Source organism: Aplysia californica, unplaced genomic scaffold (genome assembly GCF_000002075.1).
Source record: "Aplysia californica isolate F4 #8 unplaced genomic scaffold, AplCal3.0 scaffold00609, whole genome shotgun sequence".
NCBI classification, from domain to species: domain Eukaryota; kingdom Metazoa; phylum Mollusca; class Gastropoda; order Aplysiida; family Aplysiidae; genus Aplysia; species Aplysia californica.
Window position 1 is genome coordinate 215,032 of NW_004797879.1, and position 13,768 is coordinate 228,799.

At 38.0% G+C, this 13,768-nt stretch overlaps 1 protein-coding gene across 1 annotated transcript in view; it reads left to right on the top strand.

Moving 5' to 3' along the window:
- The first annotated feature begins 5,542 nt into the window (after positions 1-5,542).
- Positions 5,543-13,768, top strand: part of LOC101858667 (nuclear cap-binding protein subunit 2) — a 13,034-nt gene continuing 4,808 nt past the window's right edge. The window contains exons 1-2 of the mRNA XM_005107506.3: positions 5,543-5,810; positions 10,591-10,772. Of these exons, the coding sequence (XP_005107563.1) occupies positions 5,745-5,810; positions 10,591-10,772 (248 nt within the window). The 5' untranslated portion in view covers positions 5,543-5,744. The remainder of the gene's footprint in view (positions 5,811-10,590; positions 10,773-13,768) is intronic.

The window sequence follows — 13,768 nt, forward strand, 5'->3', positions numbered from 1 at the left end:
AAAGTCTAGGGCTAAGACCGAAAGTGTGCTCTAAAATACTTCACCGAAGCCTCGGCCTACTTTAAAAAAAAAAAAATGAAATTATTGAATTAAAACTTCAGCGCTGGAAATCAATATCTTACGTGCTTCCAGCGAAGAAAAAATTATGAACAAACAGGTTAGAGAGGAAACAGGGAATTGTCTGACTAAGCCTAGATCTAGGGTAACTTTGGCAAATCGGCAAGGCTAACAACGGTCTCATAAACAGGGAAGGCCTGGTCCATAATCATTGGCCTGGTCCCAAGGAGTTTAGAACTAATGGAGCCTCCTCTCTCTCTTCGCGGCGCCACGAGCAGTACGCCGCGGTGGGGATCAAATATGGCCGAAACAGTGCTGTAAATATTTGAAGCCTAATCTACCTATTCCAGTACGGAGCTGAGGTCGTTGTGGGGGTGGGCGGGGTGGGGGAATGCACGCAAGGAAGAGGGGATGGGGCAGGGATGAAAGAGGAGGGGCGGGCCTTGGGAAGGGACGAAGGAGAATGGGAAAAATTAAATAAAAGTATTAAAAGAGAGAGAGAGAGAGAGAGAGAGAGAGAGAGAGAGAGAGAGAGAGAGAGAGAGAGAGAGAGAGATTGTGATCAACTGACGGGCTGACGAATAATGACAGGGAGAAAAAAAAATTGTGTGTGATACGGACTGTTCAATTCTTTCAGAGTTTTATGTTATTATCTAGTTTAAAAATCAAAAAGATGTGTAAAATAAGAAGTAAACTTGTCCAAGTAACATAAAATTATCAAACATACCAAATTATAAAGATAATCTTTCAATATGCTAAAATATTTAAGTATTAGAAATGGATAAAAATATACTTTAAAACTGAATTTAAGATATTATGATTGCATGATTCTAGGCGTGTGCCATAACTAACTTTATGTGTAAGGAATAGCGAACACAACAGAGGGTCGATGCCAGCTTTATCTGATTGCTAACAGTATGTCTTGGTCTATAAATAATAATATTACTGATTACAATAATTTTGTTTCCTGGTTTTCACAAAGTGGAGCGCACAATGATTTCAAATATTATTAAAAAAAGAGATAACAGCACCTTTGGAGGTGTGATCGCATGCATGAACATGGATGACCTTTGAAGGTTTTTTTTTGTTTGTTCAGTAAAGTATGATATGGAGAGCAGCGTTTTTAGTCCCTTATTACACTCCGGGGGGGGGGGGGGGGATAATTTATCTTAGTGATGACTCTTGTGTATTAAAATTTGGTGTTGCTTTGTTTGGTTTATTTTTTAACAGCAGAATCTTAACTGAACCGGAATTATTGATTGTGGGATCTTAGGTGAAGACTACAACAATAAAATTAAACCGAGTATAGTTCTATCTAACAAGACTCAAACTCTTATCCACCCCACCTTACCCTCTCCCCTCATCTGATATGGTTTGGTGTTTCTTTAACATAGAAAATATTCATCATTATTGTTGTTGAGTATTGATTTCCTATTCTAATGGAGCTTCTAGATATCTACATTTAGACAACAATAGCATCTAATTTGCACACACAATGGTGGAAAGCAATATAAATGTATAATATATACATGTTTATACATACACACACATAATAATTATATATATATATATAATATATATATATATATATATATATATATATATATATATATATATAAGAATAAGAATACTTTTTTAAAAATTGAGTATCTCGGTCTTTCTGCTGGGGTATTGTATCCCTTTCAGCCTGGGTTGGCCTTGGCAGGTAGCGCCGGAGCCAGCCTCTTATGAATGTTAATGATCTAAATTGTGTTGCTGGGGGCATAAAAACACTTTCATTCAAATTTTTTAAAAGGAAAACAACTTAACTGTGAAAACTTCGGTCCACTGCAGCATCATATCGGTTCTAACACTTTATTACTAATTGACTTGCCTAATCTCAAGGACCTCGGAATAAAACCTTCTTTCTTATCTAGATTTCAGTGCGTAAGTCGGGCATTCGCTCAGCGCAGGTAGACCACAGTTCCGCCGCGAGTCCTGTGCCACCCACAGAGCATCCTCCATTACTTTTAATCTCCTTGCCTGGTCCACAGAATTCTACACTTTCTACACTAAGTGTAGAATTCTGTGGCCTGGTCTAATTAAGTGCAGTAAAAAAAAATCGTGGAACAACCATAAAATTATCTCCTTTTTAGACCTAATTGTGGTGTAAATCTGTGGGCACAGCTCCCTTTAATTTAATAAACAACTCTCTAACGGGTATACCAATAATGTCACCCGTACTTTGCACAACAGCATTTTGTATAAATTGCCTCTATAAAACTTTTTAAATCATATTTTTTCAAAACAACTGAAGCTATATTTTTTATGTTCTTCTTAGATCTAAATGTACATGTATATTATTATAAAATGTACTAGATTCTACATGTAAACAAATCTCCATCCCACGAAAAATGGGATTGGTCACAATGTACTTCCCGCTTCTCACACTCACACACATTTTGCATACGCATCGATCGATCATGTTCAGTGGCACTTTTATTTGCCAAACTCGTTACGAAAATGTGATTTTATAGTGAACATGTTTTTTTGTTTTTTTGTTTTTTTGTTTACACTAAAATAAGGTTCTCAAACCATTTGTTCAATAAACATTGTGTTGTGATAATAAGAGGGATATATATAAGGGCTGACAATTTAATTGCTTTTAAAAGTGATTGTCCCAATTATTCATGATCGAGTTTATGTAAATTTAACCTTTTAAAATCTGTATAGAGACAATTTAACCCCCTTTGATTTTAATTTAGGCCTAATCAGTATATTTATTGAAAAATTTTCTAGAAATATAGATACAGATCTATATAAGATGATTACAAAAACGATGATCTGTTAAATTAAAATAAATTGAAACAAAGTCGTTGTGCAAAAGGGAGTCTGCGTGTGCATGGAGGAAATATTTGTATGTATTAGCCTAATTAATTAGTCAATAATTTTTCTACCTCATTAGAGCGGCGCATTAGGACAAATTAAAGATCCACGTCCCTAATTCGTTCTTTAAACGACGTGCGGAACTCATGTCTATCACTATCAATATTAGGCCAAGTAGTCGTCGGGTTCATCCCCGCTATCCGCAGCCCTTACTGTGGAGTGGAGCTTTTGATCATATGTTCAAAACGTGGCAAACTTTTATCTTCTAGAATTCATCTCATCGGCCACAGTAGAAACAACAATAAGTCATCTTAACCTCTAATTCTTAAAATTCTTCTATTTCGCTGGAGAAATTGATGCATTAGGCCTAGTCATCGTCAGACATTGACAGACGGGCTACTATAACTATCATAGTACCAAAACTGCGCTTTTAAAAATAACGTCTGATTTATTGGATTCCGTTGATAGCAAAAACATCTGTCTTTTAACTCTTTTGGATCTGTCCGCAGCTTTCGACACAATTGACCATGCTATTCTACTCACAAGACTTGAGCGCTCATTTGGCTTATATGTACTGTGCTTTCATGGTTTAAGTCATATATACTAGAAAGAGTTCAGTCAGTGCAAATTAAAAATAGCTTTTCAAAGCAGGTCAGGCTCGATTATGGAGTTCCACAGGGGTCCGTTCTTGGACCAGTGGTCTTTACACTATATACACAACCCTTAGCAAGCATTTTACAAAATCATGGATTGGATTATCATTTTTATGCCGATGATTCCCAAATGTATGTTAAAATGGCACCATTCAAGATCTGCCAAACGTGATTTCTATTACTAAACAATGTTTTAATGAAATTAAAAAGTGGATGACAGTAAACAAATTGAAACTAAACAAAGAAAAGACATACATCATTCTTATAAAAAATCCTCGATTAAATACAGATCTGGAAAGTGTCAACTTTGATTTATATGGGCATATGACATCTAGTAAAAAAGTTGTCAGGAATCTCGGTGTATATATTGACCACCACTTATCAATGGGCTCGTTTGTAGGATCTCTGTCCAAATCCCTTTATTTTCAGCTTAGAAGGATAGGAATAGTTTGAAAGTACTTAAACGAAGATACCACCAAAACACTGGTAACATTTCTTATCCCATCTAGATTAGACTATTGTAACTCACTCCTAGCAGGTCTGAACAACAAATATTTGAATCGCTCCCTGTAAAAGAAAGAATAATATTTAAAATCTGCGTCATGTTTTTCAAATGTGTAAATAAAACTGCTCCTTTTTATCTACAAGAACTTATCCGTATATATACGCCAGGGAGAAACCTAAGATCATCAAACGATAAGACCCTACTTAATGTGACACCTGTAAAATCATATAAATCATATGGAGAGAGATCTTTCTAATATCTTTTTCCATTTATGTGGAACAGATTACCCATGAAATTAAGACAAATAAAAACACTTGATAGCTTCAAAAGACATTGTAAACATTTTCTGTTCCTACAGGCCTATCCTTCATAAGCTTTTAACGTCATTTTTCATGATAGTTGTTCTGTTCCTAAGTCTGGATGAAAATACTCTCTCTCTCTCTCTCTCTCTCTCTCTCTCTCTCTCTCTCTCTCTCTCTCTCTCTCTCTCTCTGTGTGTGTGTGTGTGTGTGTGTGTGTGTGTGTGTGTGTGTGTGTGTGTGTGTGTGTGTGTGTGCTTTGGTAAGGATCACATAATTGTACTAGTGTAGGCTATCTGTGTTCTGTTCCCACGACCAGCGTTTTTTGTGCAATGGTTCTTTAAGCCATTGCATGATGAAGACACGAGTCCCATTCCTGCTCGGAGAAGTTTTTTTCTCTCAATCAAATGTACATAGATCTACTCAATGTGCTTTGTACTAATTTATTGTCTTCTGTCTGTCTATTGGCGACTATTGCCACGTCGGGACCACCCATAAATTGGGGGCTTCACAGTTTGTCACAATTTCATTTAAGCATTTGAGTATTGATGACAGTCATAGTTACAGCATTTTAACACAGTAGTATAGTATAGTTGTAACTTAAGTTTTTAAAAATTCTTCCTTCATTCCTTCCTCTGGGGCAACCTCGTGTGGCTTCGTCCAGAGTACATTTTAAAAAAATGCTCCACCTTCAAACTGGTTGTGTACAAGATAGTCCCTCTAACTCTAAAATGTCAATTCAGCTTGTGTTGTTCAATATTTCTTCTCTTTTTTGTATGCAAATCAAAGCAAATTACTTTTTATAAAATTTCAACAACGAATGTTCTTTTGTTGAAAACAACTGAAAAATAAAATTCAATTCATACAATCAATCAATCATTCATATACTCATTTTGAGAGTGTCAGTAGTGATAACTTCGATCATGCAGGTCACATAACAGTTGAGGCCTGTGATAAAATGGGCCTGTGACAAACTGACATGCTTCCAAATTGTTTATATTAACATTTATCTTCTTATTGCTTGACCTGCATCTCGTTACGCCTAGGCCTCAGGCCTAATGACTAATGCAAAATGAATTGCCTGCCATCTCCTTAAGAATTCCTTTCATTTAACGCCGGTGAACGGAACCATAGTCGTTTTCCAAACGAGAAGTGGAGAGTGGAGAAGCTTACTTCCGGTTTTGCGACACCAGCACACGAAAACGGGGAAAACGGCCTAAAACAATAATAGTAGCAGGCTAACGACAGAATAGTAGAAGTGCACATTCTCTTCCAACGTATTAATCACTAAGTTTACACGACTGATTTAAGAATCGAGACTAGATCTAGATCTATAAAAATAAACAACTGATTTCCACAGGAGACATGAGTAAAAGGAAACATCCCTCTGGAGCAGCGTCCCTGAGCCAGTACAGGGACCAGCACTTCAGGGTAGGTTCTCATTTTCATTTTACGGTTCTTGCTTTGTAAACTTTGACTTTGTTTAGATTCTAGATCTAGATCTAGATATAGATCTAGAATTTGGGTCTAGATTCTAGATCTACTAGATCTAGATCTAGAACTCGAAACTAGAATTTTATCTATTCTAGATATCTATATGTCCCATGATTTATGTTTGTCTGCATGGGCATGGGTCTCAATAGTCCGCTATTTAGCAATTTATTAGCGGATTTCTGCTACCACCAAATTCCTTTGCTAAACTCTGCTACCGCGACAGCGTGCCTATCAGAAAGAGAGTTGTTGGGAGCAGGGTGACTACCAGACCCCAGGAATTAAAAAAAAATCGGCGAGACCCGGGAAAATACATTTACTTTTTTACAGATCTCATATTTGAAAACCAAATCCAATAAGTTATAAATAACGTATTTAAGTTAATTTCTGCCGTTTGCGATTGTGATATTAATTTGGTTCTGGTCTGAGAGTATGTTTCACGCGAACTGGCGGTTTTGGCGGCAAGCGGAATTGTGTCACCAAGGTTCGACCGGAAAATCAAGATCTAGAACTAGAGACTAGAGTCTAGAATCTATTTTCGTTTTCGTTACCACCCAGAAATTTGTCAGTAATTGTCTGAAACGCAACAATTATTACAACATGCAGGTTTGGCATTGCAAACGTGGTGTCGCCATGAAAATAAATCAATATATTTGTCACTGTGCCGTCACTTATGGGGGCAACAAAAAGAAAAGAAGAAAGTTAAGCATCTTGTTGGGCTCGCCATTGTGACCAGTCTATGAACCTGCGCGCGTTCTGAGCGCTTCGAAGTACATGAGTCAGGAATGGGGGGAAATTATTGGGTTTTTTAAAAGACGCACTTGGTGATAGGGGGAAGGCTGGACGCAACACCAGAGGAAAAAAAAACTGGAACTGGAAGCAATATGTTTAATGTTTAGAATTTTGATTACTTACAGCTCTGCAAAGTAAAGTGTGCGTTGGTGCAGGCCTTTTGTGTGAAAACGGGAACCGTCATAACTTGTAAGTGTATTGTGGAACTTACGGGCCTAAGTGTTCACATTTCATTGGATTGGTGACGGTAAATTAGATTCTATATTTTAGCTTTCTGTTCAAGATTTTCAGAGTTTCAGTATCACTGCATCTTGCCCTCCCACAGTTCTTTTACACCTCTCACACTGAATAGGTCTACTTGGGCTATTCTACCGTTCAACAGTAGGGCCTATAATAATAATGGGTGTTTAGCGAAAATGGGCTTCTGTGGCGATCACCCTGAAAGTTCCTCCTTTTTTAGAATTCTGAGTTGAGACCCATGGTCTGTCTAGATTTCTAGATCTAGACCTAGGCCATAGATCTAGAAGAACCTAAGTCTACTCTGAGCGAAGAGGGTCCTGAAAGTTTCCGAAATCACGAAAAGATTTCCCCTACCGGGTCTGTAAACTTCGTGACTTTGTTCCCGGTTACCGGGTCTACACTCGCTTAAAAATTCCCAAAATAAAAGTAGGGCTAAATCTAAATGAAGATTGCAGATGTCTTTTCGATGAACGATAGTTTTTTCCTCCGTTTTGGAGGAATCGATATAAGACAATTTGAAGAAAAAAACAATGTCATAATTTCAATCGAGCAGTCTCCCTCTCTATTTCTGTCTGTCTATCTGTCTGTCTGTCTGTTTCTCTCTCCAGGACCACTTCTCCCGAAGAGAGCTCTCAGTTGTTGTAATGAGCAATACCACATGCCCTGCTCTGGTAGTGCGAAAACACAGTATGCCAACACCCTAGCCAGGGGTAGCCCCATGTATCATACATCAATGCACGGGAGAGAAATTGGGGCATTCACTGAAGAAAAATGTTTCTGATATTTTCAGCGACAACTGAGATTTTATAGAAAAAGAGGATTGGTTGGTAGCGAACCCGAAACCAGCCAAATGGCAAAGTGATTTTCCAACTCCCCTTAAATTTTTGGAAGATACAGAGATCATCTAAATATTACCCAAACATTCCAAATTTTGAAAACCAAATAAAAGGAGAGATGGGGATCTTTCTATCACCCGTTTCCATTTTTTAATCAAGTTGAAAACAAGAAAGTTGCGTGCTGGTTTCTTTGAGGACGTTGTTCTCTAAAATGTGTATATTCAATTAATCTGTGGACCAGAATGCTCCTGCATCATCTCAGATAGGTTGAAATTTATATATAAAAGAAGCTTTTTTGTGAAATTCCTCGTATAATGATTGCATACCAAACAAAAAAAATAAGGTAGACATTGTTCCTGTTCTTCTCGTGGCTCGAAAGCCAGAAAGGGAAACACTGCTGCACACGGTTTTACACTTGCTACCAGCTCGCTGTGACCCACGGCTGTGTAAAAGATTAGCCGCTGGTTGGACAGTTATCTTTATCTACCTGAATACCACAAAAAACAGTACTCGTGGACAGGGACGTAATGAAGGTTTCTTTTCATGTTGTCTTTACAGATATTTGGGCTTAATTTCGGTTATACGCGAATGTAGTGCTGATATGGACTTCAAGATAACTGCATTATCCGTTGAGTGTTTTCAGTGTTTTTGGCAGAATCAAAATGAAGATACTTACAGGTAGATTTCCATTGGTTTATGCATGTTATGATTGTAGGCAAGTTTGAGTTTATAATCTAGCATTCAAAACCTATTTCCCCCCTTTGCAAACATAGATTTGTTTACATCCACATATAATTGTATATCAAAATGGAAACAACAAACCATGTTGTTTTTGTTTTTTTTAATGAAGATGTGCTATATAGCTGTTTTGTTATTTGTTATAATTATCAATCTGGGTACTGAGATTACAACTTTAATTCTGTCAATTTCAATTTCTTTGTCCCACAAACCATAAATCTTCCAATTTTCAGGTCATTCCGTCCTTAAATATAGTAATATGTTAGTGTTCAATAGTTTGTTCCCTTTTCCCGTTCTTTATTCCTTTATAGAAATTTTCTTCAAAATACCCACAATTTCCGACATGTACACAGCGATAACTTTTTAATTTATGGACGGATTTTCAAAAAAAAAAAAAAATTTTGCTATAGAAACATTAATCTTTACATCTGTGTTTTTTGTAGGTAGGTAGTACAGGCTATGTTTAAAAAAGCTGTGGTATTGCCGTATAAATAGGCGCTTTAGTGAACATGCTCGCCTCATCGCGATTCGGCTTTGAAAAATTCTATTGTTTTATTTCTTGGCATGCATGACCGTCTCTCGCAACAGTGGGTTCAAACAACCCGTATTTTTGCATAATTTTGTGGAAACTACCAAATACGATACATGCATGTTCAAACAGCCTTTAAAATGGTTGCTTCCAGGTCATTGTGAGACTCCAGAGTCTTGTTCAAGTTAAAAAAATAGGCACTTTACTTTATAACTATCATTGATCTCTCGAAGTCTACTTTTCATGTTAAAAAAAATTAAGCTTACCATTCTTTGTTCTATCTAAAATGTTTAAATGGTCTCAGAATTCTTACCCTGGCAAGGGTAATTTTACCTATTACATGTATAATAACCAACCAAATAAAAGTTACATATTATATCTAATATATCTTTTTAACAAAATATGGACATCTCTGACTCTCAAAAGCAGTGCATCTGTATGCGGGAGTGAAAGTAAAAATTTACCAATTTTCTTTATACAGTCAAACCTGTGTAAGACGGCCACCCATTGTCAAGGAGAAAAGTGGCCGTATAAGACAGGTGGCCGTCTTAGGCAGGACTGATCAAGATGAAGAAAACAAACCATTCCCTTCTGAAGTCCCAGTCGAAAGTAGCCGTACTGTTGTTGTTGTTGGTTTGTATCTTGTTTGTTATTTTTATTTTGTTGCTGATTTTGCGCAAAGGTGACAATAAAACGAAATGTATCAGACGAGGAAGACCGAGTGTCCTGTTAAAACAAACACATGGGTCGCCACCACACGGAGAAGGAGTGATGCTTCTGTGGCAAGTTCATGCTGACGTCCATTGTTACTTTGTTACAGACTGGGTAAACAGTGACTACTCATCTCACGTATGATTTGTGTATGAGTTTTGGGCAGGGCTTATGGGTTATGAGGGATCACGAGCTTACCTCACCAGCAGCTGAAAATTGGTACCTATTGGTCAACAGTGGGAGGGGCCTACGCAACATGATTGGTTGGAGGGACTACCTAACAACAACGACAAAGTGATTGGATTATGAAGGCTCGCCCGCAACGCCAGGGGCCAGTGCACTATTTATGACAAAACGTAATGGAGTCACTAAGGTGGCCGTCTAAGACAGGTGTTATTGCTTTTTGTGATAGGGATTGTGTGTTTAAATATGGTGGCCGCAGCCGCGTTGGATAGGTGCCCGTTTTACACAGTTAAATTATATAGAAAAAACACGAGGGGGAAAATGGAAAGTGGGAATTTGTACAGGTGGCCGTTTTATAGAGGTGGCCGTCAGGGCAGGTTCGACTGTATTATTATATTGCCTGTCCTGAAAACTTTTCATGGCACATTTTCCTCTTTATTTTATGTCCTGAAAATGGGTTATGAAGATTTCAGGCTGCATGCATTTGACGAGTTACCTTGCGTTTTTTTGGTATATTTTAAAATGACATTGTCTGAAAGTCTAAAATATCCATGTGTCTAAGACATCACTTTTCTCCCCGACAATGGGTGGCCATCTCGCATAATTTTGATTGTATTTGTTTTTTTTCAGACGGTCCAATAGATGCGAACAAGAGCAGCATTATCTGATTGTATTTTTTTTCTTCTGACAGGGCAATAGACATGAACAAGAGCAGAAACTATTGGCCAGCTCCACTTTGTACATCGGGAATCTTTCCTTCTACACCAGTGAGGGACAGATCCATGAGCTCTTCGGCCGAGCAGGTGATGTGAAGCGAATTGTCATGGGTTTGGACAAAGTCAAGAAAACACCTTGCGGATTTTGTTTTGTAGAGTATCCTTTTCAGTGAAACATTTTTTCACAGTCATAGATGGTACAGCTGTTACAATATTCTTGTCATTATTCTACTTAACAGATACAGAATTACTTTATTACTATCAAATCCAGACTTTTGTGTTTTTTCAAGTTATTTAAACATTTTTTTATGTTTATAAGCTCGTGATTCATTGTGCTGCAAGGGCTGATACGGTTGTTGTATGTGCATGGTTGGGTTTTTTGCGCAGAGAGTTACTTTACCCCCCAGGGTGGTGCTACTGACTGAAGTGTCTGTTGGCCATTCCCAAAGGGGAAACATTAACCATGTTCTTATGCACTGTAGAATTGTAATGGTCAAAGGGCTGATTCATCAAAGTCATGCTCATAACTGTGCCTGAACTGCAACAGGGAACTGCTGCTTTTTCTTTCCTAATCTTTACTATCGTCAGTTTTCCTCTACTTCTTTTGTATGTTTGTCTGGCTATTGTGACCCACTATTTCTGGGGTGCCGTAAAAGTGGAAGCAGACTTTGTGCTGTTGAAGCTAAAGAGGTGAGTAGAGTAAGCCTGATTCCCTGTAAGGACTTCTCTGTTGACATCCACCCCTTGGCGCTCATATTACCTTATGCAGTTGCGAGCCCCATAAAACCTCTACTAAAACAAACAAGAAAGTTAGTTGTAGTAAATTTGTCATTGGAAATGGACCTTTACCACTATGCACAATCTTTGGAACTTGATTTTAAATGTTGTAAAAATCTTTACAAGGCTTTGATTTCAAAGTTAAATGTACATGCCACTGCACATTCATTGCTATGTAATATGATCTCTAATTTCTCTTCCTATTTTTTCACTGTGCTTTTTTCCTTTCTTATGATAGTTTCATTTTTAGTCTGGATTATATTTTGAAGCTTGCATTGTTGGCTACTTCTCTTCCTCTTTTTTATTTTTATTAAGTGCAAGATTCTTAGGCTTGCTATTTCAAACAGATATTGTGCACTATCTTGCATCATGGTTGAGTTTTCAGAACCCTTTCATTTGACCATGTCTGTGTTCTCAGTATCTCAAATATATTTCAGTTTTTAAATTCTAAAGAGTTTCATTATTGTGAGGAATGGTTGTTCTACTTTTCGTATTTTTAAAGTCAAGGGTTTAAATGCAGTCATTCCAACTGTTCCAGATTTGTAAGGGCAGTCAGGGATTTCTCACTACACCTGTTCTCTCTCTCTCTCTCTCTTTCTCTCTCTCTCTCTCTCTCTCTCTCTGCCCGCTGACAAATTGCACGCGTTCAACTCAAGAGCGCTGAAACGTTTGCTTACTTTACGCTCGTATCACGGGCCGTCACGCTCCAGCACAGGGAAGCCCCGAAGGCTCGCCCGAACGCCAGATAGGGCTATTGAAACATCACGGTCTTTGTTTCAGTGGAGTTCTTCTATAAATCTAGCCCCGACTGCCCGACAGAATAATTATGATAATATGATTCTGCTGTACGATCTGTTTTTTGAAAGTGTCTTTTTCGAGTTGGGGATATAACATGTATTCAGAGCCGAGAGTTTTCTTCCTCTCTAGGCCTATCTCTATGACAAGGACATGTGGTTACTTGAGGGAGGCATTGCACTTATGTATGGTGTGTGGGACGCCACCAGTCGCGCGTGCAAGCACCGAAGTCCTCCTGATCGAGGCTTCACCCAGAGCGGGTGTAAGGCAAGGAGTTTACAGTACATGTAGTTCTAAACTCCTTGGTGTAGTAAGGCCATTGCTGGTGCTTCACTGCGCGGCCGCGAGCGTCTCAGGAGTCGGGTTATACATGTATGAAATAAGAGTAAAAATTTATTCTGTGCATAACTATGATAACATTTTTTGTCATCATAGTTATGAGCGTATGAAGAGAATATATTTGAACAATCTTAAGAATTTATTCTTTTAAATTCTAATTTACATTGCTCTAGGCATCTATGAAACAAACGGAACGACTGAATTTCTGATGTATTGGCATTTTCTGCAGCACAAATCGCTTTGTAACGCTCTTCACTAAAACAAATATTGTCTCTGCACTTCGTGGAATTCCCACGTCAGTGGTGTAAAAGTTTGGTACATGTACTTTGCAGTCACACACAAAACAATGTGATTCTGACTAGATGAATTCCTTTAATTGCCAATTATTGCCTGAATATACTTTAAAACTCCACGTCATGCTGCATTTTGTATTCCCAGTCACTTCCTACACCCAGGTCCCCAACAGAATGCTTTTGTTGTATTCTCAGGTGATGACTTGCAGGATCAAATGACATCGAAGAAAGCATACAGAGTGGAGGAACCTGAATCTCAGTGATGAACAATGGGAAAGTGCAATATATTATACAGGGGAATGTTTGGGGCGACATCATCTCACCTTTCATTGTCATGAAATAAAAAGTAGAACATTTCGATTTTTATAGAATCCCATTGAGTTGTAATTTTTTTCCATAATTTGCTGTTATCAATATATATATATATATACATACACCTGGTACAACAGTATTATGCCATGATTAAGTGTCGTTTTACCATAAGGCCCCAACAAGAAAGAATGTAGAGATCTATCTGAGATGTAATTTGTCCATCAATTTCTCAGTTTGCTAAAGGCAAACTTTGGTTGAGTAAATCCGAAGTAAATCGACAACGTCGATTGTTGATCAAGAAAGCCATCTAATTTGTAAACAGCAATGCCATCGAATAACTCTTCAACATAATTTAGATCATTTCGGAGGTGGGCTTTTGATCCTGCCTGTTAGGGCCAACCCGAGCTGAGATGGATACATGACAACATCTCAGCAGAAAGACAGAAATACTCGATAAAAGTTGCTCCCGACTTGGGAATCAAGCTCTTGTATCTTTTATGCAGCAGCAAATTGAGCGCCTTTCTAATTTACCACAGAATTGACAGCACGTAGGTTTCCTTATTTTTACATAGCGAGTGCACGCCGAGACTTTGGTGTGTGCGTGTGTGTGTATGTGTGTGTGTGTGTGTGTGTGTGT